Below are 27,060 nucleotides of genomic sequence, written 5' to 3'. Positions count from 1 at the left end.
TGCAACAGTTTTCACCTTTATATACTTAACAGTTTAGAAACACTAAATACATTTTTAAGTCCTGCTAATTGTTTCCTTTTACAAGGCCAGAGAGCCCAATATTTAACAATGAAGTGCAGTGGCCATCCATTCTTTTTGGTTACAGGGAAATTTCAGTGCCTGAGGACCAATTGTGAAACATGATATGAGTACAGATAGAAAAAATAGAAATAAAGATTAGTCAGTTACACAATCAAATCATGGCAATAAACAGATACAACTCAGAGATTAGTTTGGATTCCATTTCCAAAAGAATAAAGGAGTTGATGCTTCACCTGTAAATCCAAGGGTGTCATTTATTAAGATAAGATTTATTAGTCACATGTACATCAAAACACACAGTGAAATGCATCTTTTGCGTAGAGTGTGTTCTGGGGGCAGCCTGCAAGTGTCGCCACGCTTCCGGCGCCAACATAGCATGCCCACAACTTCCTAACCCCTACGCCTTTGGAATATGGGAGGAAACCAGAGCACCCAGAGGAAACCCACGCAGACACGGGGAGAACGTACAAACTCCTTACAGACAGCGGCCGGAATTGAACCCGGGCCACTGGCGCTGTAATTGCGTTACACTAACCACTACACTACCGTGCATGCGGTGCGGCGTCCTCTACGTCGGTGAGACCCGACGTAGATTGGGTGACCACTTCGTTGAGCACCTTCGCTCTGTCCGCCACAACAGTCAGGATCTCCCAGTGGTCACCCACTTCAATTCCGCATCCCATTCCCATACTGACACATCTATCCATGGCCTCCTCTACTGCCTCTAAGGCCAGAAGCAGGTTGGAGGAGCAACACCTCATATTCCCCCTTGGTGGTCTCCAACCTGACAGCATCAACATCAATTTCTCCAAATTCCAGTAACCACTCCCCTCTGTTTCCCCCCCCCCCAACTTTGTTTTCCCTCATCCCCGTGGCTTCCTTTTCCCCTCCTCCACCCTCACGACCTGTCCATCACCTCCCTCTGATTCCCTCCTCCTTCCCTTTATCCCATGGTCTACTGTCCTCTAACGCATTCCTTCTTCTCTAGCCCTTTGCCTCTTCCACCTATCACTCAGCTTCTTACATCACTCCGTTTCATTCCCCCTTCCCCCACCCACTCACCTATCACCTGCCAGCCTGTGCTCCTCCCCCTCCCCTGACCTCTTTATTCTGGCTTCTGCCTTCCTCTGTTCCAGTCCTGATGAAGGGTCTCGACCCGAAATGTTGACTGTTTATTTCCCTCCATACATGTTGCCTGACCTGCTGAGTTCCTCCGTCTGAAGGAGATCACCAGCCTCCCCTCCTTGGACTCTGTCTTTATCTCTAGTTGTCTTGGTGTAGCAGCCAGCATAATCAAAGACCCCACCCACCCAGGACATTCTCTCTTCTCTACTCTTCCATCGGGTAGAAGATACAGGAGCCTGAGGGCACATACTACCAGACTTCTACCCCACTGTGATAAGACTATTGAACGGTTCCCTTATACAATGAGATGGCCTATGACCTCACGATCTACCTTGTTGTGACCTTGCACCTTATTGCACTGCACTTTCTCTGTAGCTGTGACACTTTACTCTGTATTGTTATTGTTTTTACCTGTACTACATCAATGCACTCTGTACTAACTCAATGTGACTGCACTGTGTAATGAATTGACCTGTACGATCGGTATGCAAGACAAGTTTTTCCACTGTACCTCGGTACAAGTGACAATAGTAAACCAATACAATTAGATTTTGCCAGTTTTCAAAAATCTAAGTCCTAGATTACTCATCAAATACTTTTGCTAACCTACTCTCATTTTTAGGTGCAGAAAAGTAATTACTGTTTTCAACACATTCTCTCAGACTTTGAGGAGAAAAGTGATTACAAATTGAAGAACAGAAACTGCAACTCCATGAAGGATAAAAGACCGTGACAGAGGTGGTAATTACAAAATAAGATCATCCTCTCAACAAAAATCTTTCCACAAATTTAAAACAAAACTAAACAATAAATTTCAGTTTCTTCTTCAGTCTGCACCATCACTGCTTACTGGAATGAGACACAGGTGATCAAGTTCTATAAACTAGCATTGGTACACCAACAGTTCCAGACACAGCACTGACCCAGTACCAGTAACAATTGCACGGGAAACGTTTAGAAAATCAATTTTTAGTCTACTGTCAAGGAACTGAAGCTAATTTCTGTCTGCAAGCATATTAGATTTGCTTCATCCCATTCTCATAACAAGAAAAAGCACTAGAAAGATATCTGCCACCACTCTGCCTAGTGCAGTCACGAGTCAGAAGCAACCCTTGCCATCAAGGCTGAATTGTTACCTGATAACCACACAGGCTCAAAAAAAAAATCCTCAATCATTGCAGACGACACAAAGGTTGGTGGTGTTGTGAATAGTGTAGAGGATTGTCGAAGGGACATTGATTGGATGCAGAGCTGGGCTGAAAAGTGGCAGATGGAGTTCAATCCGGAGAAGTGTGAGGTGGTACACTTTGGAAGGACACATTCCAAGGCAGAGTACAAAGTTAATGGTCGGATTCTAGGGAGTGTGGAGGAGCAGAGGAATCTGGGGGTCCATATCCACAGATCCCTGAAAGTTGCCTCACAGGTGGATAGGGTAGTTAAGAAAGCTTATGGGATGTTAGCTTTCATAAATCAAGGGATTGAGTTTAAGAGCCGCGAGGTAATGATGCAGCTCTATAAAACTCTGGTTGAACCACACTTGGAATACTGTGTCCAGTTCTGGTCGCTTCATTATAGGAAGGATGTGGAAGTGTTGGAAAGGGTGCAAAGGAGATTTACCAGGATGCTGCCTGGTTTAGAGAGTGTGCATTATGAGGAGAGACTAAGGGAGCTAGGGCTTTACTCTTTGCTGAGGAGGAGGATGAGAGGAGACATAATAGAGGTGTACAAAACATTAAGAAGAATAGATAGAGTGGACAGCCAGCGCCTCTTTCCCAGGGCACCAATGCTCAATACAAGAGGGCATGGCTTTAAAGTAATGGGTGGGAATTTCAAGGGAGATATCAGAGGAAGGTTTTCTTTTTTACCCAGAGAGTGGTTGGTGCATGGAATGCGCTGCCTGGGGTGGTGGTGGAGGCAGGTACATTGGTCAAATTCAAGAGATTGTTAGACAAGCATATGGTGGAATTTAAAATAGAGGAATATGTGGGAGGAAGGGGTTAGATAGTCTTAGGCGAGATTTAAAGGTTGGCACAACATTGTGGGCCGAAGGGCCTACATTGTGCTGTACTGTTCTATGTTCTATGTAAGGAGCCTGCTGCACTTTTCCAATTATGCTAGTTGATCATGGCTCTCAGGTCTTGTAAGTTAATTTCCTCAATTACAATTTTTTTTTCCCCAACTGAGATTCAAATATTGGAAACTTCTCCATACCCCAGTGAACTGGTAAAAACTTCCAGGGGATTCAAGATTCACTACTACAAGTACAAAAATTTTAGTAAATAAAAATCAAAACAAACAACATATGCTGGAAATCTGAAATAAAAACTGAAAATGCTGGAAAGCCTCAGCTAGATCAGAAACCCTTTGTCGTACTTTATTGCTGCTGTGAAACAACAAATTTCACATCAAGTAAGTCAGTGATAATAAACTTGATTCTGATACTCTTGCAAACGAACCAAAGTTGCGACTCAAACTATTTTGTGGCATCCTTGATGTTCAAATGAAGGGTCTTGTATCTGAAATATCAGCTCTGTTTCTCTTTCCATAGATGCTGCCTGAACTGCTGAGTATTTCCAGCATTTTCTGCTTTTATCACAAGAACTTCAGGATATTACAATTTTTAAATATTTGTCTCAAGAGAATTTAATATCTGTGTGAGCCAATCCAATAGGAATGCTAGATGCTGACAGCATGATCGCTAAACCTTTGTTCAGGGATTTCCAAACTGTACATTAAAGTTTTTCCAAGTCTGTTCATGTTTTTACTTATGAACTCTGGCAAGCAGAACACAAAGTAAACATTTATAGCAACTCTGCACTGCAGAGATTGCTTCCATGATGCCAAATGGAGTCTTCTGAGGTTTAGCAAAAATGTACGTGCGATGGAAACAATGCGTGTACAGGTAAATAAGTGACTCAGTGGTGAATGTGTGGCTGAATCTTTGTGCAGAACCAAGTTTCAGAGCAGACATCCTTTTGCCAGATTTAACAGACAAGGTATTCATGCCACATATAGGAGGTAACTATCAAAAATACCACAAAATAGACATTGCTTCCTACTGCTGATAGACCTCACCTCAGATATTTTGAAGTTATAATGGGCAGCAGCTGAAGAAATGGTTTTGGGTGCCTTATGCACGATGCACTGTTGTAAGCTTTAGTGTCGCTGAGTGTTGCCAGAAACTCCAAACCAATGCTCAGATCTCCACTTTAACAGTAAGTCAAGTTGGAAAGGTCAGGACAATTTCAAAGACAACAGCACATCAAGACCTCCTCTACCAAGAATGCAAAGGCAAACCTTCCTCTTGAAAAGATCCTTATACAGTCTACCTATCATAACAGAGTTGAGTATTTCTCTGGGCTAGATTGTACCCGTTAAATCTGCTACAAAATACACTTGCAAACAGCCACTTCCCCAACTGGTCAAGATTGACAGGGCTTGAAACCAAGATTTAATTGTTGGTCTTGGCAGTGCATGCCTTCCAAGGAAAATAATAAGCAACAGGACTTCAAAAGAACTCTGACCAAAGTGAAAACATGGTAGTTACTGTTTCTGTCCACAGCATTGCTACTGAAAATGTCAACAGCAGAAATCCACAATTTCAAAAGCAGTCAATCTGTGAACAAAAACTATCTACAAAGGAAATTGCTCATCACGTTTCAGTAATCTAAGATGCAAGTAGTCAAACACAAAAGAGTGTACATCACCATATATCTGATTTTTTCTTGTAATTTATAAGATACAAGATATCTTATGAGTCACGTGTACATCGAAACACAGTGAAATGCATCTGTTGCGTAGAGTGTTCTGGGGGCAGCCCGCAAGTGTCGCCACGCTTCCGGCACCAACGTAGCATGCCCACAACTTCCTAACCCATACGCCTTTGGAATGTGGGAGGAAACCGGAGCACTGACACAGACACAGGGAGAAGGTACAAACTCCTTACAGGCAGCAGCTGGAATTGAACCCGAGTCGCCGGCGCAGTAATAGCGTTACGCTAACCGCTACACTACTGTGCTTGCCCTATCCCTGTTAAAGGATTTGGGGTCATTGGCAAGGGCAACATTTATTTTCCATCCCTAATTACCCTCGAGATGGTGGTGGTGAGCTGCCTTCTTGAATCCCCATAGTCCTTCTGGTGACAGTACTCCTACAGTGCTTGAGGGTAAGAATTTCCATTTACATCCAGTGGCCACGAGGACCGGAGATTTATTTCAAATCAGGGTGTTCTGCAACTCAGAGGGGAACCTGCACGTGGTGGAGTCCCTATGCATCTGCTGCCTTCGTCCTTCTTGAAGGAGTTTGCAAGTTTGGGAAGTGCTGTCAGAGCAGCCCATGAGAGTAATAGCAGTGCAATTTGTAAATGGTGCACAAGGCAGCCACTGTGCACTGGTGGTAGAGGGAAAGAATGCTCAGGGTAGAGGATGGAAGACCAATCAATTGGATTGCTTCATTCAGAATGATCTCAAGCTTCTGGAGACTTGTTGGAAATGCACTCAAAGCAAATGGAGAATATCCCACCACACTCCTAATTTGCATCTCGCAAATGATGGAAAAGCTTTGGTGTGTCAGGGGGCAAGTCGCTCACTACATATACCAAGCCTCCAACCTGTTCTTGTCATCACAGAATTATATGGCTGGCCTCTTCGAGATTCTGGTCAATCGTGACCCCACAGGTTATTGCTGGGAGGGAATTCGGTGATGGTAATATACTTGGTTTTAGGACTGCATAAAATTATCTTCTTAACCCTTTACATCAATTGTGAACACAACGTCAGAAGGTCAAAACTGATAAAACTCCACTTTTTGCAACTTCTTCAAAACTTTCACCAACTACAGAACAAAGCAAGCACTTTCAGCCTGTTAATCACAGTGATATACAAGCAACATAGAAATTATGGCAAAGAAGCCATTTGACCAACCACACACTACTGGTGCAGTAGTAGCTTTCTAATTTTCCACAGCAGCACAAGACTTTTACATGCATGTCTCCACCCTACCACCGTTCAGTTCAATGACTTGCAGCTGATGGGATTGAGTACGTCTATTCATATCCCAGTTAGTTTTAGAAATGGGAAAAAAGTTGTTGAAATGCACATATTAGTAAAATTTGTATGTGAAAAAGATAGCAATCAAAAAGATGACTAATCTGAAATGGGAGTTAAATTAAAATTTTTCATTTTCTCAGAGAGAAGAGAAATACAAATGGTAGAAACAATTGATGAGAAGCATGAAAGATTTTTCAAGCTAGAGTAGGATAACAAGACAATGTTGCAGATGACACAAGTTCCATTGTTTAGTGAACATACATTGAACAATGCTGTTGAAAATATAATTGTGCTGAAATAATTCAATACACTTGTAATTCAGTTGGCAAAGCTCGAAGTTAAAGTAAATTTTAGTCTGATTGAAAGGAGATATCTGTACTTCAGATGTTAGGTAATCACTGGATCTTTACAAAGTCTAAAAGTAGGAAGGGGCAAATAGCATTTTCCAAAGGAGTAGCTGAATTCAATATGCTATTATTTTATTTGATCTGTCTTTACTTCTTAATAAGTCTTGCAACCATCATTTCAGTAAGTGGAACAGTATTAAAATGAGGAGTTTTATTTATGCTTGAGCTCCTTCTACAGGAGAAACCTATAATTACCGATATTAAAGACTTGCATTGAGGTAACTACATTCAAAATCTCAGTACATCTCAAAGCACATTACAGAAAAATTGAATACTTCTGAGATGTACTCATTACTGTGGGAAAAATGGCAGCCAATTTGAACACTGCTTGTTCCCAAGAATAGCAATGTGATAATAAATGAGTATTATGTTTCAATAACATTAAATGGCATTCGCTGAAACACCAAGAATAACTGCCCAGCTCCTCTTCAAGACAGTCCCATGAGATCTTTCATATCCTGACGAGAGATCATAAGGGCCTCATTTTAATATTCCCTTCAAAAGAAATAGCATTTATCTCATTAAAGATATGGTTCCTTAACACAAATTCAGAATTGGCAAAGTGAAAAAGTTTTTGATAATCAACAGTAACTGCTATGAATAAGTTTGCCAGGATTCTATCACAATTGGCTGATTTCCATCCTTTTTCATAAATTCATTTTTTGGAACCTTATGATTGCTGGCAAAATCAGCATTTGGTATCCATCATTAACTGCCCCTGAACACAGTGGCTTCCTAGGACATTTCAGAATCAACCATACTGCTTTAGGCCTGGAATCACATGCAGGCTAGACCAGACAAGATAACCTAAACTGAGCAGATTTCTTGAAGAGTATTAGTGAATAAGTTGTTGTTTTACTAAGTTTCTCTTTTTCAAAAAAATTACAGGTTATTGAGTGAAGTTGAATTCCAATGTTGCCAACATAGGATTTGAACTCAGGTTTCAGAGGTACCAGCCCAATCACTCAACTACTATACAACCACCATTTCAAGTGATAAAAATATTAATCTATCCATACACATATAAAAAAGTGAAGTCTGCGACTTCACTGACATTCAGCCTCTCCAGAACTTTAGCTGTGCATATTCACAATGCAGAAACTATGATTAATTTTATTTTCAGGATCAGGGTGTTTCTGACAAGGACATCATTATCTGTCTTCAAGTAGTTGATAGTGAGCAAGGTTCCTGAACCACTGCAGTCCTTCTGGGGAAGGTACACCCACAGCATTGTTAGAAGGGCATTCCAGGATTTAGACCCAGCGACAATAAATATACTTTCAAGTCAAGATGATGGACGACTTGCAGGGAGATGTGCAGATGGTGGTATTCCTCTTCATCTGCTGCCCTTGTCCTTCTTAGTGGTAGACATCTAGGGTTCGGGAGATGCTGTTGGAATAACTGGATGAGTAACCGTGCACTGCTGCTGGAGGTAATGAATATTTAGGTTGGTTGACGGGGTACCAATCAAGCAGGGTAATTTCTCCCAGATGATGTCAAGTTTCTGAGGGTTGTTGGCTCTGCGTTCGTTTGGGTAAATGGAGAGTTCTTAAGTTGTGCCTTGCAGAGGTGTCAGGAGATGAGCCACTCACCACAGAATGCCCAACCTCTGACTTGCTTTTGTAGTCATGGCATTTATGTGATTGGTCTAGTTGAGGCTCTGGTCAATGACGACCAACAGGATATGTGTGGAGGAGGCTCAGTAATGGTAATACCATTGAAAGACAAGCGTAGATGGTTAAATTCTCTCGTGTTGGAGATGGTCATTGCCTGCCACTTTTGTGACCTGAATGAACTTGCCACTTATTAGCCCATGCCCGAATTAAGTCATTTTTTGGCTTGTCAATCACCTTTCTCGCAAATTGCCAAATGTTCATCAGAAATCATTTTTGCAGTCCAGACATACAGTAATTAACCCATGGTCACTGCTTTCGATGTAGGCAGAATGCAAATCTTGTGCTGCCTGTTCATTTGCGCAACTGCTGCATTATAGCCCATTGAACTAAAAGATATATCTTAAGATTTCTTTGTTAGTCACATGTACATCGAGACACACAGTGAAATATATCTTTTGCATAGAGTGTTCTGGGGGCAGCCCGCAAGGGTCGCCACGCTTCTGGTGCCGACATAGCATGCCCACAACTTCCTAACCTGTACGTTTTTGGAATGTGGGAGGAAACCGGAGCACCTGGACGAAACCCACGCAGACACAGGGAGAACGTACAAACTCCTTACAGACAATGGCTGGAATTGAACCCGGGTCACGGGCACTGTAATAGCGTTATGCTAACCGCTACACTACCGTGCCTGCCCTTGTGGCAACATAGCTAATCAGAATGCCAACGTACTAAGTAACTAAAACCAGTTAAAGCTTGCCTGCACTTCTTGAAGTCGTCCTGAACCTCAAAGGTGCATTGTAACTGAAATATGTGGTTAATATATTGTTATGTATAATTCAAGTTAACAAGTTTTTGTTAACTTATGTTTGTCCTCGTCTTGTAATGTCATCTCGTCTTGAACAGAAGGGAAATGGAACATCACCACCTGCCCCAACACATCTGTACCCACAGTCACCATTGCAGACTTCTGTCTTCTGGAGAGTGAACCCATAGAAAGCATCTGGCCCAGATGGAATCTCCGGCCATGTCCTTATATCCCATGCAGATCAGCTGCAGGGGTATTTGCAGACATTTTTAATCTCTCCCTACTTCAATTTGAGGTTCCCACCTGCTTTAATAAGACCACTATCATCCTGGTACCAGAGAAAATAAGGTAACGTACCTTAATGACTATTGCCCAGTGACTCTGACATCCACCATCACAAAGTCTTTGAGAGGCTGGTCATGGCACGCATTAACTCCAGCCTCCCAGAAAACCTCGATCCACTGCAATTTGCCTACCGCCAAAACAGGTCAACAGCAGATGCCGTCTCCCTGGTCCTACCCTCATCTCAGGAGTACCTGGATAATAAAGTCACCGATGTCAGACCATTTATTGACCACAGCTTCGCCTTCAATACCATAATTCCAGACAAACTCATAGACCTAGGACTCAACACTTCCCTTTACAGTTGGATCTCGACTTCCTGACCGCCAGACTGCAATCAGTAAGGATAGGCAGCAACACCTCGGCCATGATTATCCTCAACACTGGTGCCCCACAAGACTGTTTCCTCAGCCCCATACTTTACTCCATACACACTCATGACTGTGAGGCCAGATTCTGCTCCAACTCCATCTACAAGTTTGCAGATGACACCACCATAGTGGGCTGAATCTCAAAAAATGATGAGTCAGAGTACAGGAAGGAGACAGAGAGCCTAGTGGGATGGTGTCATGAGAACAACCTTTCCCTCAACGTCAACAAAAGAGCTGGTCATTGACTACAGGAAGTGGGATGGTGCACACGCTCCTGCTTACATCAACAGTGCCGAGATGGAGGAGAGTTGAGAGCTTCGAGTTCCTAGGAGTGAACGTCACCAATAGCTTGTCCTGGTCCAACCATGTAAACGCCATGGTCAAGAAAGCACACCAATGCCTCTACTTCCTCAGGAGGCTAAGGAAATTTGGCATGTCCCTGTTGACCCTCACCAGTTTTTATAGATGCACCACAGAAAGCATCCTATCCAGATGCATCACAGCTTGGTATAGCAACTGCTCTGTCCAAGACTGCAAGATACAAAAGCTTGAAAGCACGTACCACCAGGCTTTAGGACAGCTTCTACCCCGCTGTTAGAAGACTATTGAACAGACCTCTTGTTCAATAAGATGGACTCTTGACCTCACAATCATGACCCTTGCACCTTATTGTCTGCCTGCACTGTATTTTCTCTGTAACTGTAACATTATATTCTGCATTCTGTTATTGCTTTTCCCTTGTACTACCTCAATGTACTGATGTGATGAAATGATCTGAACTGATGGCATACAAGACAAATATTTCACTGTATGTGGGTGCATGTGACAATATTAAACCAATTACCAATAATGTATTGTGCTGCTGCTGCAAAAAGCTAATTTTCATGGCATTTATACCCTGTAGGTATGCCTATGACAGCAATAAACTTGAACTTTTTCAAAATAACAATCTAAACTGCGATTCTTTCAGCAATGACACTGCATGGAAGCAAACAGACTCCAATATCGTCCAATAAATGCATTAGAGGCTTTGGCATAAGGAGGTGGAGAAAGCCAGAGATGTGGTCTACCTATAAGTACCCTGGATGTCCTCGTAATGAATTCCCCAAAGGCAGCAGAAGAATACAACTGTGACGCAAAGCCTTGACACCTAGCTGCAATGCCACAAGAAATTCAATGACTTCACATCAAGGTAAGTGAATCCATCCTCAAATGCCATACCCGTCCATCGACTAATGCACACATCCTATCATTCACCTCCCAACAACCTCTATCAACTAGCACTTTTAGGTTCACCGCACCCACACTCAGCAGCTTTGCAAGCCTCACACCCACATTTCACACGTTGCACACACTCCCACGACAGACACATTTCCCCACACACATTGCACAACATCACTGACACACACCTTTCTCAGAGGTCAAAGTGGAACATAATCAGAAGCAGCAATCAGTGAGGAATAGACACGGCTGCATATTTTGCTTACACAGGGGAGACATTGCTCACCATCACAAGAGCAGCCACTACTGAACTAACGGACAGAAATCAGGACAAAAACAATTGAAGCCAAAGCAAGTTTTCATGTATAATCCTTCTTCTCACATCCCACCTCCCCCTCAACCATACACTCCCAATTTACAAAATAAGATGGTGCAAGAAAATCTCTCTTAATACCCCATGCTCACTTCTTTCCTTCACCACCTTTGTGGCCTTCTCCTTTCAGACAGCAAGGAAATGCAACCTGATCAAATGGTGGAAGATCAAGAGCAAAGGTGAAGAAATACAGTCATTCAATTTAAAATTCACACCCACCAGTTCAGACATTGGTAACATATGTAACTTAAAGGTCAACTTAACGAAACGAACTGTAAGTGGCGAGGCGCAAATAGCCTGCAGCAGGAAATGGGCAGCACTTCCCAGTGAAAAGGGTTGCACACGAATTCTGCTCCAGAGATCAGAGATGAAGATTGAGATGATGCAGAGTATAGAAAGCAGATGTGTACACACACAAGCTTGCCAGAAACTCAACCCTCTATCCCCTTCTTAATGAATTCTGAGCCTTCCCACCATCGACAGTATCTACAAGAGGTGCTGCCTCAAGAAGGCAACACCTATCATCAAAGATCCCCACCATCTGGGCTATGCCATCTTCTTGCAGCTACCATCAGACAGGAGGTACAGAAGCCTGAAGTCCCACACCACCTGGTTCTAAACAGTTACTTCCTTTCAACCATTCGGTTCTTGAACCAACCAGCACAACCCCAATCACTACCTCAGTGTAGCAACACTATGACCACTTTGCACTGCAATGGACTTGTTTTTGTGTTGTTCTAATTCTATTCTTTCTTGCATAATTTTGTATAATTGATGTTCTTCTTGTCAATGTTGCATCTCTCATGCTGTGTGCCTGCGATGCTGCTGCAAGTAAATTTTTCATTGCACCTGTGCATACATGTACTTGTGCATATGGCAATAAACTCAACTTTCACTTTGAAATCTGCTTGCAAAATCCAGACTCGAGGAATCAGTTGCACCTTGAAAATGCCTTTACAAATATCTGACCCCTTCTCTCCCCCCCCCCCCCCCCCCCCCATAATGGAATTGATGGCCAACTCCCTCAGCACACATGGTTACCCAACCAGGTAATAGTTGATGGAAGATCTCAGTTCCCACTGCAGCACAAGTGGATGCCATCCAATATCAGAGTGCTGCAGTTACACTCGGACTTCTGTGCATGCTCAGAGTGCACTTACACAAATTTTATAGTGACTCTGCCAGTGTGCAAAGGGACTTGCAGAGTGTCAAGGCAATCCACCTAACTGACAGCAATTCACTGGGATTGCTGGGGGACTGCTCCAGGGAGTGTGACATTAGTTTCACAGAGCATGGGGCATGAATCTGTTGCCCCCTTGAATGATGATTATACACATTTTCCCAACCTACCATTCCGTCATCATCCTTTTTATAGCCTTTTATCCAGCCAGTCCAGAGTACAGTTACTCATATATAAACAAAAACAATCCAAAGCTGGGCCTTCTAGTCCGGAGCATCCAAGGGCATTCTTAAGGATCATCTGCAGTCTCCTCCACAGATCAGCAGCCACACTGTACCCATTTGCTTTTGGAATGCTTAACATAGAACTAAAAGAAACAAATCATTGCCAAGCTGCACTGTGTGATGGCCAACAATAAATGTGGATTCTGATGAAGGGTTATTGACCTGAAGCATTAACTCTCTTTCTCTCTCTCCACAGATGCTGCCTGAGCTACTGAGTATTCCTAGCCCTTCATTTTCTCTTTCAGATTTCCAACAGCTGCATTTTTCTTTTGATTTTCAGAAGGTGTGGGATTGTTGACTGATGGGGAATTTATTAGTACAGGATTGAAAGATTTGTTCAGAGAACCCAGGCAGGGAAGGACTATACAAGTTGCCACCCTGTGTGCAGCTTGCTGCTCCTATTAAGTTAGCGACAAGGACCGTGCCTTAATGATAGTGGTGCTGCAACATCCACCATGAATCCAGACACCCACCATGTCAATAACTACAATGCTCCTCCAGAAAACATCAGATTTCTCCATTATATTTCATCAGCCGGCATGGTTTTCACTCTATGCAGAAACAAAGTACAGGCAATCCCTGTTTTACAGCTGTTTCACTTGTGGAAATTTGACCTTAAGGAATTTGCAAGTCATTACCCAAAAATCCAAGATATGGAATAAAATTCACTCGTGTGGAATCTGTGGCAAAAAAATTAAATGAACACAATACACAACAAATTTTGTCTATTTTTGTTTTTTCCCCCCAACTTGAAGATAATGCAGCTCTTTTTTTTAGAAAAAAGCATGGTGGGTTCATTTTGCTGATAGGAGTTTCCTCCCTGCCACACCTTCTCCCTCCCCCCCAACCCCCAAATATTTTCCATATTATTTACGCTCAAGATGTCTGAAACAGGGCCAACAACTTTAAGTGCAAATTGTAAACCTACACGACCACTGTTATTTGTTGAGTTATTTCATAAACTATCTTACCTATATTTGAAATGGATTTAAAAGTGTACGTCTCCATTCAAACTGACGGCTAGAAGGTGATGAGCAGTGGCAGTGGCTTGTGTTTCCAAACGCAGCTGCTGGCCACTTAAGAGATTGCCTTGTCAGTTTTCAAAACAAATCTCTTAAATGACCCCCGCCGAGAGCCAGCAACTACAGCACTCATCATTATGATTGAGGGGAAAACATCCGTAGAAACGCACTTCCACTTAAGGCATGGGATTCAATGGGAAATAGGGTTTCAAGTTACAGAAGATAACTATAAAGGTGGTTTTCTAGGAATGAAACCCTCTGTAATGTGGGGTTTGCCTCATAGCAGACCACTTCATTAACCAGTAAGCGACTCTTCACTTTATCATAGTAGCTCCAATGCAGATATACACCAGACTGTTACATCCTGACAGCTGCTAAAATATTGGACACACAGAGATGGACGTTGAGAGAACCGTGGTAAGCTTAAGAGTTGGCATTCGGCCTTTCAGAGCAATGTGTACGCAGTCAATGGCAAGTTTGTATTTCATATAACAGGACACCTGGATACCTCTGAACAGCAGCATTCAATAGTTTACAAAGCCTTTTGTCTTCTGTTTCCCACCAAAGTTTGTAACTTCATATTTCCTCAGTTCTCCATCTACCACTTTCGTGATACCTCTCACTGGATGTGTTTCCTCATCAGCTTTCTTTCCCACCCAGCCTCACTTAACCAGAAAACTGGTTTGCATAACATTTAGTCTCTTCATCCAAGGTTTTAATATAGATTCTAAATAGCCAAGACCCCCAATAAAATCCTTCGTGGCAGCCAACTGGTAACAGTTTGCCATCTTAAATTGATGTATTAATTCCAGAAACCATTTGCTGCCTCTATACCAACATGACGCCGTATTTTGTACAATGACTTCTGTGATACCTTGCTGGATGAAGCATGTGAACAGGCTGGGGATGGAGGGAAATCGACCACATGTAGCAGGCAGATGGGACTGGCATCATGTTCAGCACAGACTTTGTGGGCCAAAGGGCCTGTACCTGTGCTGTTCAATGCTCATAGAGGGTGAGGAAAAGATCGATCAGGAAGATCCCAGGTTAATACATAAATTAAACAAGAGTGGCGAGGAAGGGGGAGGGAGAAAATCTGGTACAGATCCATATCGTTAGATACGTGTTAATTTTAATCTAAAACCTTAAGGATGGCTTAAACAGTTCTTACTAATTTAATCTCCGTATCAAAGGCAATTAAATTAAACATTTCCAATCATTTGGAATCAAGCTGCTTTGTACACTTCACTTGTCAATATTGAATGGATCTAAGAAAAGCTCCCTCAACAATAAAGCTCTTAAGGGAGCAAAGATTTCCTAGTCATTCATTATTCACCCGTTTTACACCATCAGTGAATCATTTATTGGCATCGAGATAATTTTCCTAATGTTTTTCCTCATGAATTTATTTTTGTAATTTACCACCTAATTGCAATCTCCCTTTCCTTCTGAAGTCATGTGCCTGTCAGCGGTTTTCAAAGATTTCAAGATTTTAGCTGAATGAATAAAGCTTTTGCAATATAGACTTAGATAGAACATCAAGTTCATAGATAAACTACGCGAAGCACAACTATTCTTGATGAAGATTTATTATTTCATTTATTAATATTTATTAGAAATTCCTTGCTTCAACACATAGAACATGAAAGACGTGGAAAAGAAATTAGAAGTCAATAAAAATTGGCTGCATTCACTCTTAATCATATCTGGAAACCATAGTATATCCAAATGGCAATGATCAAATCTACAGGGCAGCAAGAATTGAGTTGCAAGACAATGTTTTCTGCAAGTACTATTGGTAACCAAACTGCACTACCAAGTGCAAACAAAGCCACATTTCCCCGAATTTATCTGGTTAGCCGTGGCTAAACAACTTTTCTTATATTTGTTGTAAACTGTGTATTAATTATTTAAAAACTAGCTATTGCTGATTACTTCAATACCTTTTAATACATTTTTCCAATCTACCAAAGCCAATTTATTCCTTAGAACTTTGCAGTTTGCTATGTAACTTATGTCTAAGTGATTCCAAGTATGATGGTAAAAGACAAACCTAGATTTTGTCATTCTGGCACATACAAGGGCAAAATCATGTGGAGAGTACAAATGGGAGAATAGAATACAGAAATACAAGCTAATTTTTCAGTTCTTTTTGCCTTAATTGATAACGCATTGTCGGTCAGAAAGCTGTGGGGCTTGGCTCCACATCCAGGTTTGTCTGGGTAATCTAGGCAATCACTTCATTGTAGTATTAAGGGGGCTGCACCGACATCACTGTTGTTTCTTCACAAGGGAGGTCAGCTGGGCTGCATCGGAGTACGTTGAAGTTAACAGGGAGACAACAGAATTGGTAATTTGGAAGAATGGGAGTGAAAAAGCAGCTAATTTGTTATCCAAGACAATTGCTTCGAACCTGGCACGACATGATCCAGGTGCACGTTGAGTTCAGAACAGGTCTGGGATGGAGATGGTAAAGTGTCAGGACTTCTAAAGCACAAGCAAATGGCTAGCTGTGGCACTGATAGGTGAATACTGATCTTTCACTTTTGATTCCAACAGTAACACCACGACATCCTCGAGGTGACCCAGAATTTGAGTGCGAAATGTTTGTGTATTTTGACTGCTGGGAGGTAGTGTGCATGCCATATCTGGGGTAGGAGGTCCCATGCATTGACAAAGGATGGAAAAATGAGGAAATACGGCTTGGAGGTGGCCTCAAGCCGGGCAGACATATGAGGGCAAGCAGCCCACCTAAAGCTGTTGAACTGGTGGAGCTCCAAGCCAGAGAAGTAGTGCTTCCCTCAATCCCTCTCTCAGGCAGTAAACCACCGGTCCCAGGTTGGTCAGAATCCAAATATCAAGCTCAGCTTGATGCAGTGAATCTTGTGCAGAGGTCAGGTCAGTGCAATGAATTAATCAGTTGCAAGGAAGCCTGGTGAAAAGCCAGTGTCAATGAGACATTCAATGCAATGAATCCTGAGGAAGGCACAGGTTACAAGTGGAGTCTGGCTACCAACCCAAGACTAATGGAGCCAAACTATGTCAGAGACAAGTTGGGCTGAGTTTCAAAATAATGACCAGTCCTCATGTTCACTTCAGGTTTAGATTTGGCATGGTTAGATCTAGTTAGGTCAGTTGTTTCATTTGACAGCTCAGACAGACCTTTATGATTGTTTAACTTCTCCTTCTAAATGCTACCAGCTTTTCACTACCTTTCATCTAGATGGCATGATATAAATGTGGTAAAATGTATTTAAAAACCTGCATTTATAATGCCTTATTTACTGAAACAGCCCCAGTGCTTCACAAATAATGATTTACATGTTTAGTAAATGTTTCAGCAAATGAGATAGCTATTCTGCACATAGAAAGATCTCACAAACAAGCAATGAGATGAATGAGTATTTAATTTGCTTTTTTTAAAATGGTGTTAAAGAGGAAGGAATGTTACCCACAAGTAAAGCCCTCTGCTTTGAATAACACTATGAGACTTTTAATGTCAAACAGAATCTCTTGCACAGATGGGACCTCAATTTAATATCATATCGAAGGATGGCACCTATGAAAGTGCAGCAGTCAGTGCTGCACTCGAGTAATTGCCTATTTTGTGTGCTTTTGATAGTGTCCTACAGCACAGAAAGAGGCGTGCTAGCCATTCATGCCTGCACCAATTTTTTTTTGAAAGAGTTGTCAACATAGAACAGCACAGCACGGGAACAGGACCTTTGGCCCACGATGTTGTGCCGAACTAATTAAACTAGTAATTAAATGCCTAACTAAACTAATCCCTTCTGCCTACACAGTGTCCATATCCCTCCATTGTCTGTACATCCATGTACCTATCTAAGAGCCTCTTAAACGCCTCTATTGTATCTGCCTCCACCACCACCCCTGGCAGCACATTCCAGGCACCCACCACTCTGTGTGTAAAAAAAAAACTTACCCCGCACATCTCCTTTGAATTTAATACTCTTACCTTAAAGGCATGCCCTCTAGTATTAGAGATCTCAACCCCGCAAAAAAGATACCAGCTGTGTACTTTATCTATGCTTCTCACAATCTTACAGACTTTTATCAGATATTCCCTCAGCCTCCGCCGCTCGAGAAAACAACACTAACACATGCCTTCTAATCCAGACAGCATCCTGGTAAACCCCCTTTGCACCCTCTCCATAGCCTCCACATCTTTCCCATAATGGGGTGACCAGAATTGAATGAAATACTCCAGATGCAGCCTGACCAGAGCTGCAACATAACTTCCTGACTCTTGAACTCAATGCCTCAACTAATAAAGGCAAGCATGCCATACACCTTCTTTACCACCCTATCAACCTGGGCGGCCACTTTCAGGGAGCCATGGACCTGTAGATCCAACACTGTTAAAGGTCCTGCCATGAAAGTGTACTATCCTTTACATTTGATCTCCTAAAGTGCAACACCTCACATTTGGCCAGATTAAACTCCATCTGCCATTTCTTCGCCCATATCTGCAAAGGATCTACTGTATATCCTGCTGTATCCTTTGGCATTCTTCTACACCATCCACAACACCACCAATTTTTTTGTATCATCTGCAAACTTAATAACCCACTCATACACATTTTCATCCAGGTCATTTATATATAACACAAACAACAAAGGTCCCAGTACAGATTCCTGCAGAACACCACTATAAGATAAGGTATCTTCATTAGTCACACGTACATCGAAACACACAGTGAAATGCATCTTTTGCGTAGAGTGTTCTGGGGGCAGCCCACAAGTGTCACCATGCTTCTGGCACCAACACAGCTTGCCCATAACTTCCTAACCCGTGCGTCTTTGGAACGTGGGAGGAAACCGGAGCACCCAGAGGAAACTCACGCAGCCATAGGGAGAACAGATAACCTCCTTACAGACGGTGGCCAGAATTGAACCCGGGTCTCTGGCACTCTAATAGCATTACGCTAACCACTACACTAGATCTCCAGCCAGAATAAGACCCATCAACCACTACCTTCTGTCTTCTATGGGCAAACCAATTCTGAATCCAAACGGCCAAATCACCATGGATCCCATGCACCTTAATCTTCCGGATGAGCCGACCACAAGGGACCTTAGTCCCATACTCCTGTTCTTTCACCATGGCTTTGTAAATATTTTTGTTCTGAGTGCATATCCAACTCCATTCTGAATGCCACTGTTGAATATGCTTCAACCTTTGAGGCTACCCATTCCAAATCATCACAATTCATTGCATAAAAAATATTCTCATTTCTTCTCTGGATCTCTGACTAAATATCTGAAATTCATATTCTCTTATTGTCAACCCACTCACTGCTAGTAACATGTTCTCTTAATCAAAACCCTTAATAATTTTGAGTACTGTATTAGATCTTCTCGTAAAGCTTCTTCACTCTAGAGAGATCCACCTCAATTTCTTCCCCACAAAACTGGTAAATCTTTCTGCACTCTGTCAAAAGCTTGTACCATAACAGATCATGCATCACAAAGTGATTAAACAGCCCACAACCACTCAGATGGGCTTTTGTATCAATGAGTTGAAGACATTTTATTTATAATGTCAGAGCAAATAAAACAGCAACACCTCTCAGGGTTTGCCAAGCCATTAGAAGCAAAATTAATGAAAGCCACAATCTGCTGGAGGAACTCAGTGGGTCGAGCAGCATCTGTGGGAGGAAAGAAACTATCGATATTCTGGGTCGAACCCCTAAACATCGACAATTTCTTTCCTCCCACAGATGCTGCTCGACCCAGAGTTCCTCTAGCAGATTGTTTATTGCTCCAGATTCCAGCATCTGCAGTCTCTTGTGTCCCCAAAATTAATGAAAGACATGACTACTAGACTTCAAGAAAGAAAGTTTAAAAAAATGTCAAGATGCTAAACAGGGTTGCTGATGAAATAAATTTGAGGCAAACATCAATCAGCTGAGAGGAGATAATCCCACAGCAAGACAACCCAATGGACACTGACGGGCATAGAAAGACTGGAGGTTTGCTGTTGTGGGAGATGGAAAAAAGTACAAAACAGTACAGTGAAGAGTGCTTGAGGTTTGATCGTTATCTTCATCCTGCATGTTAGATCTGACTCTGGAATGCACACAACTGAAGTTGCCATCTGAAATAGTCTATTGCAATATTAGAGCCTTTTACTTCAATGAGTACATTTACTGATGCAAAAAGTTCTAAGGGAAAACCTAAATTTCTGTGCACTGCACCACACACAATATGCATCAAAACTGCAACTTTACTTTTAACAAGTTACTCAGATCTAAAATACATGACAAAACACAAGTTAGATTTAATCTCACAGAGAAAGTGAAAGCAAAATGGCTATGTTATTTGGTGCATTACATGATGTCCCCAACAGCACTACTGCTGAAGCTGGTAAAGTTAATCAGTAAAAGACAGAATATCACACCAAGGAGAGCATATTATCACCTTCCACAAAACCCAATCTTCATCAGTTATTTAATTTTTATAAAAACAATTAGCATTTCTTACAAACCTCAGAGTAAGAGCCATCATCCACATAAAATCTGAATCTTAATGGTTACAGTTTGTTCCCAACAGTGGGAGGTGTTGTGGACTCTGCTGGATACTATTATATGTTCCCCTACTTCTGTCTCTTGCACATTCCCACACACTTTCAGCAACAGAGATGTAAATGTATGACTGACCTGCTTTCAGGTTCTGCCAATGCTAGTCAAGCAGGAGGTAGTAAGTGTGGATGGGAACAAATGTACCTCAAATTATCTTCCCGTGGTCGGGGATAGAATTTGTCAGACTGACTGGAGATTCTACTAACTGGAGTTGCTAACAACCATGGCATGGATTACACAATCTTGGTGCAAACTGTTAAAGGCTCAAAATCTGGGTCTACAAAGGAAAATTCTTCAGAGGGTACATCACTGATTTTGTAAACACACACAATCATACCTGTCTGTTTCTTCATCTTTCAGAATCTCTCTTTTGGGCATGCATGCATTCAGGCTGGAGTCCTGCAATTAAAAATAATAAGGATTCATTAAATGATATGTACTTATGTTATCTTACAAGGTCACGATAAAAAAGCAAATACACATTTTACTCCTTGGACAAAAAATGCAGCATCACAAAGGTAATCTGATCCTATCCTTTAATATCTTCCAAACATACATTTGAGCTACGATTGGAGATTACTTTCTCACAAACACATCTTAATTACAAGAAAATAATATTTTCCAAATTAGGTACAGGGTATCCTTGCATACAATCTGCACAATTTATGAACAGATTGACGAATTATTTCTTGACATTAGGTACTTTAACATTAAAAGAACAAAATTTTTGATCATTACTTCTACAGTACCGACTCAAACACTTACACCAGATGTCTGTGCACTGTATTTCAATAGATTAAAGAGAAATGCTGGCCACGTACAAGAATCTATCCCACCACCAGCGCACAAAGTGTCCTGACAGAGAAAGCCATTCCTGATACACATCCAGCTGGTTTCCTTTATACCAGTTACTTCCATTTGACACTGATATTCTGAAATTGCCATTGATCATCTCATTCACCCATAAGGAAACTTTGTTTTCATGTGCATGTAAGCAAGTTACAGTGGACTTGCATGGCCACTATGACTGCTTCCAAGCTTGATGTTTGTCTATAATAGATTTGTACATGCTATAAAGCACTCTTAAAGCATCTATGATGCTGAACGTCTGTGCAACTGTTGAAAATGGGTTAAGTAAAAGCTGTAAAATATATTTAGAATGGCTAAAGCAGTGTTCCTGATGTCTGGTGCATATTATATAAGGATAGAAAATGAAAGTATGCTTCCCATATACTGGGATTCCCTTTAAGCAGAATTGTGTTGAGCATTAAAAAAAATAGAAGTCAGCCCTTTGCGCTGTTTCTTGGCTTGTTCAGTAAGTTAATAAGACCAGTGTCTTATCCATCTTCCTACGCATTCACCATGTCCCCTGGCCTTTTGTGGCCAAATGTCTATTGATAAATTATGAGCAACTTAACGGTTGCCAATTCCAGAAATCTACAACATTCTAGATACAGATATGGTAATATATCGATTAACTTACTGAACAAGCATCTAGAGACCTAGAGCACTGATCCAATGACACAAGTTCAAATCTTACCATGGTAGCTGGGGAATTTAAATTCGAATCAATATAGAATAAAAATCTACTACCAATAACAATGACCATGAAACTACCAGATTGTTCCAACAACCTGTTGATGGTGGTGGAAATTGTGAAGAATGAATTGTTGAACGTGGAAGGCTGGTGGGGCAGAAAGTAAACACCGGGAAACCCTACCCTTGCTCTCTCCCGGAGAAGCACAAGAGCAGAGGTACAGGAAATAACTGGGGCGCAGTCAAAGGCTCTATCAACTATGGTAGAGAGGAAGCTACCTCAGAGGCACATGTGTGGAAAGTCTCATCATCAGAGCAGAAATGGAGGAAACAGGAGAATGGAATGGAGTCCTTAGAGGAGGCAAAGTGGGAAGAAGCATAGTTGAGATAGCTGTAGGAGTTTCTGGGCTTGTAATGGATGCTTGTCACTAACCTATTGCTTGAGATGGAGACAGTGATTCAGACAGGGAGAAGCTGAGAAGTGAGAGTAGGGTGAAAATTGGCAGTAAAAGTAATGAAAGATGAGTGCAGAAAGCAGCATAAATAGAGTCATCGATGTACCAGATAAGGAGTAGAGGGCAAGGGCCCCAAGTTGGACTGAGACAAAGACTGGTTTTTGTATCCCACAAAAAAACAGGCAGAGCTGGGGCCCAATGTGAGGACAAGTTCAGCCAATTGAAGAGGCACTGGTTAGGCCCACGTTCACAGGAGAAGCAGAGGGTCCTCAGCCCACGCTATTTGAAGGTTAAGGTGTAGATGGATTATATGCGCATGGTAAAACCGACCCGCTTGAGACCAGGGACTTAGAAACTATCGAAGTGGCAGAGGTCAGAGGTATCAGAGTTTGGAAGCGGGAAGGGACCAGAGAAGGAGAAAAAGGTTGAGGCACTGTAGGAAGAAATACATTTAGTGGGGTAAGAGCAGGCCAAAATAAATGGACCTGGCCAGGCAGTCCTGCTCGTGGATTTTGGGCAGGAGGTAAAAGAGGATTGTGCAGGGTTGGGAGACCATGAAGCTGGAGCCAGCAAAGGGAAGCTTTCAGAGGAAATGAGGTCTAGGATTGTTTTTTTTGAAGTGTTAAAAACAATGGGATAGGGTCTTTAAGTCTCAACTCAGGGATACGCAATACAAATTTACAGAGCGTTCTCCAGTATAAAATGTAGTGCTACTATAAAAAGATTTTCTCTCACCCACCCCAGTCTCCTAAAATTCAAGTAACTAATCATCACTTGGCCATTTGTGGTGTAACCTTGAACAATTTCCATTTAAATGACTCAGGGGGAAAATGGGGATTAAAAAGAGAACACAGTTACTTCTGATCCGTGGCACAAGGATATCATTAACACATTTGACAAAGATAGAAATGATTCCGTAAGTATGAATTCATTAGCAAGATTCTGGGAACTGGCTTCTCACAGACACTTAAAATAAGTTATACCCCTCCCAAACACCGTGCAACAACATGATTATTTACCTCATCAGCCACACTTCACCTACATCGCAGCCCACAGGGTCACTTATTCTATCAGGCACCCACATATTTACAAACGTGCATCTCCTACTTTTCATCACTTGAATATCTGCTTTCACAAACAAGTGGCTTTATGTCATCTACCTTCAAATCTCACATTTGATAATCATTAAAATTACAGATGACTCCACTATTATTACTTGAGGGCATCTGAAAGTTAAGACTGCAAAAAAATATATAGATAAGCAACTGCATCTAACATGATATTCAATTATTTGTTGTGATCAAGTCACAATAGTCAGTGTAATCTTTAAATAGAAGCTGCTTATACTTGTTTCATTTCTGATTCATCTACTGCAAAATCCAGCAGTGTTTTTTTTTCCCGACTGGACTTATGTACTTTTAAAAACCAATTCCTTTTTCTCGATATTCTAATTCTGTCCTTTAGTGTTTAACTGTACTGTAAAAGAAATTGCTCAGTAATTTCTTCTACTTCTCAAACTTGGACTCCAGTTCAATGACACTGAACTGCTGATCTCGATGCTGAGACATTTCTTGCAGATATGGCAATCTGAGGCAGTCACATTGTCCCAAGATGTTAACACTTATACTGTGACAGTATTCATTCGCCGTTTAGTGATATGCCTCACAATGCTTTCTGATTAATGGAACATAAAGAATTCAAAAGGTTTCCAGCTAAAAAATCCAGACCCAGAGTCATGATCAGCCACTTCAAACATTTCATTGCAAAGCAAGGGTCGGTGATATTTAAATTATTTTTGTCATTTTAATTTACACTTCAAATGGTGAGATTATGCATGAACACATCCAATAAAAGCATGAATTACTCCAGAAAACCCAAGCTTTCCTGAGATCATGATCAAAATCTTGTTAATCCTGCAGGTTAAGGAAAATCACTGAAATTGTGGATAGGTTATTGACCAGGTACATTAACTCGGCTTCTCTCTCCACATATACTGCCTGACCAGCAGAGTATTTCCAGTGCCTTGCTTTAGGGGAACTGACATTTGTTTATTGATCAATGGTATTCAAAGGGTTACAAGATAAATATTACATTTTCATTGCATCATACTTATTTATTGGCGTTAGAAAACATCATAAAAAGGATCTTGAGTTGTGATCAACAGCTGAAGATACTGACTTGGAATTTCTGAGAGTTTTATTTCATGTAAAGGATTAGATCACCATCTAGTGGAAAGATATGCAATAACAACTTGCATTCATGTAAATACTGGTCCCAGAAGTGTAAACCAAACAAAAATGAACCAATTGGCCTAGTCTTTACACAGCAATGATTGCAAAACTTTCAACATATTGTGTAATGACCCTGTGATGCTGACAACAATTATGGCAATTTCTGTGCCAAGTTCAAATGCAGAAATTCAGAATTTGTCAACATGTGATTTGTCACGAGCCAGCAGGCTTAAAGCTGAACCCATCCTGGAGTTCAGCAAGGGTATAGGAACTTGGGCTAATTTCTCAGACTGGTATGAACTTAACAGAAAATTCTGCAAGGATTTGTTTTGTTTTTGAAATATTTACAGCTTGGTTATTAGTTAAATAATTCCCTTTTAAACAAAAACAGAATGCTGGAAGAACTTAGTGAATCAAGCAACATCTGTGGAGGCAAAAGGTGCAAGTCAACATTTTGGATCGAGATCCTGCATCAAGAACGGGAAAGATTGCTGGTATATCGCAGTACATTTGGGGGGTGCGGTGTAGATTTGGGGCTGAGAGGTGATAGGCAGATTGAACCAGGTAAATGAAGGGGATGAAAGATGAACAAGAGGAGAAGAAAACTAGGTGGACAGGCAAGTGAGTGTGGGAGGAGAGCACCAGAGATGCGAGTTGCCAGAAATTGGACAATTCAATATTTCATACCTTTGGATAGTAAGCTACAAAAGTGGTGTAGGAGATGTTGTTCTTCTAATTTGTGTCTGACAAATGATATAGCAACGGAGAAGGCCGAGGACAGACAGGAGTGGAAAAGGAGAGTTAAAAGGACACACAACCAGCAGCTCGAGAAGGCCGTTGTGGACAGAGAGCAGGTGCTTTACAAAACTGTGTTCTAGTCTACACTTGATTTCACCAATGTAGAGGAGGGCACATGACGAGCATCGAGTGCAGTACAGTAGGTTGGAAGAGGTAGAGGTGAACCTCTGCATCATCCGGAAGGGTTGTTTAGATCCCTGAATGGTGGTGGTGCGGGGGTGGGGGGTGAAGGGGCAGGTGTCACACCCCTTTTGGTTGCAGGGGAAAGTGCCAAGGGACAGGGAGGAGTGGGTGCAGAAAAAGGTGCGGGGAGGAAAAGGGAAAATGTGACTAGTGGTGGGATTGTGTTGGAGCTGGTGGAAATAGTGGAGGCTGGTGGGGTAAAAGGCAAGGACCAAGGGAATTCTATTGCTGTTCTGCCTTGGGGAAGGGGGTGGGGAGAATAGTTATGTGGCAAATGGAGAAATGCACGCAAGGGGCTCCATTGACTTTGGCAGAGGGCAAAACCACGCTTCTGGAAGGAGGACACTTCAGGAGCTCCAGAGAAGGCCTCATCTTGAGAAATGATGCAGCGAAGACAGAGAAATTAAGAACGAAGGATGGCACCCTTACAGGAGGCAGCGTGGGAACAGGTACCGTCAAGATAGCTGTGGGAGTCAGTGGGACAGGCCAGGTGAATTTGAGGGCAGAGTGGAAGCTGGTGGCAGAGACTATAGAACAGGCCCTTCAGCCCACAAAGCTGTGCTGACCTAAGATAATGACACCTAATCCTTTGTGTCTGCACATGGTCCATATCCCTCCATTCTCTGCATATTCATATGCCTGAGAACCTCTTACATGCCACTATCATGTCTGCCTCCACCACCACCCCGGCAGCTCATTGCAGTTACCCACTGCGGGGTAATTTTTTTTTAAAACTTACCCCGCACATTTCCTTTGAATTTACCACCCCCCCCCCCCCCCCCCCCCAAACTTTAAATGCATGCCCTCTAGTATTAGATATTTCAACTCTGGGAAAAGATACAGGCTGCCTACAGTATCTATGCCTCTCAGAACTTTTATAAACTTCTATCAGGTCTCCCCTCAGCCTCCGCCGCTCCAGAGAAAACAACCCAAGTTTGTCCAACCTCTCCTCATGGCACATGCCCTCTAATCCAGGCAGCATCCTGGTGAACCTCTTCTGCACCCTCGCAATAACCTCCACATCCTTCCCGTAATGGAGCGACCAGAATTTAATGCAATACTCCAGATGCAGCCTAACCAGAGTTTTTACAAAGCTGCAACATAATTTTCCGACTCTTGAACTCAATGCCTTGACTAAAAAAGGCAAGCATGCCATACGCCTTCTTTACCACCTATCAACCTGTGCTGCCACTTTCAGAGAGCCATGGACTTGGACCCCAAGATCCCTCTGCTCATCGACACTGCTAAGGGTCTTGCCATTAACAGTGTAGTGTCTCTTTACATTTGATCTCCCAAAGTGCAACACCTCACATATGGCTGGATTAAACTCCATCTGCCACTTCTTCGCCCATATCTGCAACTGATCTATATCCCATT

The 27,060-nt window shown here is 42.0% G+C and overlaps 1 protein-coding gene across 1 annotated transcript in view; it reads right to left on the bottom strand.

The window, feature by feature from the left end:
• Positions 1 to 27,060, bottom strand: part of azi2 (5-azacytidine induced 2) — a 68,589-nt gene that overhangs the window by 12,172 nt on the left and 29,357 nt on the right. Inside the window, exon 6 of the mRNA XM_052016189.1 lies at positions 20,818 to 20,879. Within this exon, the coding sequence (XP_051872149.1) occupies positions 20,818 to 20,879 (62 nt within the window). The remainder of the gene's footprint in view (positions 1 to 20,817; positions 20,880 to 27,060) is intronic.

The sequence above is a fragment of the Pristis pectinata genome, chromosome 5 (assembly GCF_009764475.1).
Source record: "Pristis pectinata isolate sPriPec2 chromosome 5, sPriPec2.1.pri, whole genome shotgun sequence".
NCBI classification, from domain to species: domain Eukaryota; kingdom Metazoa; phylum Chordata; class Chondrichthyes; order Rhinopristiformes; family Pristidae; genus Pristis; species Pristis pectinata.
Note: the sequence above shows the minus strand (reverse complement) of the source record. Positions and strands in the feature narration are given on the sequence as shown.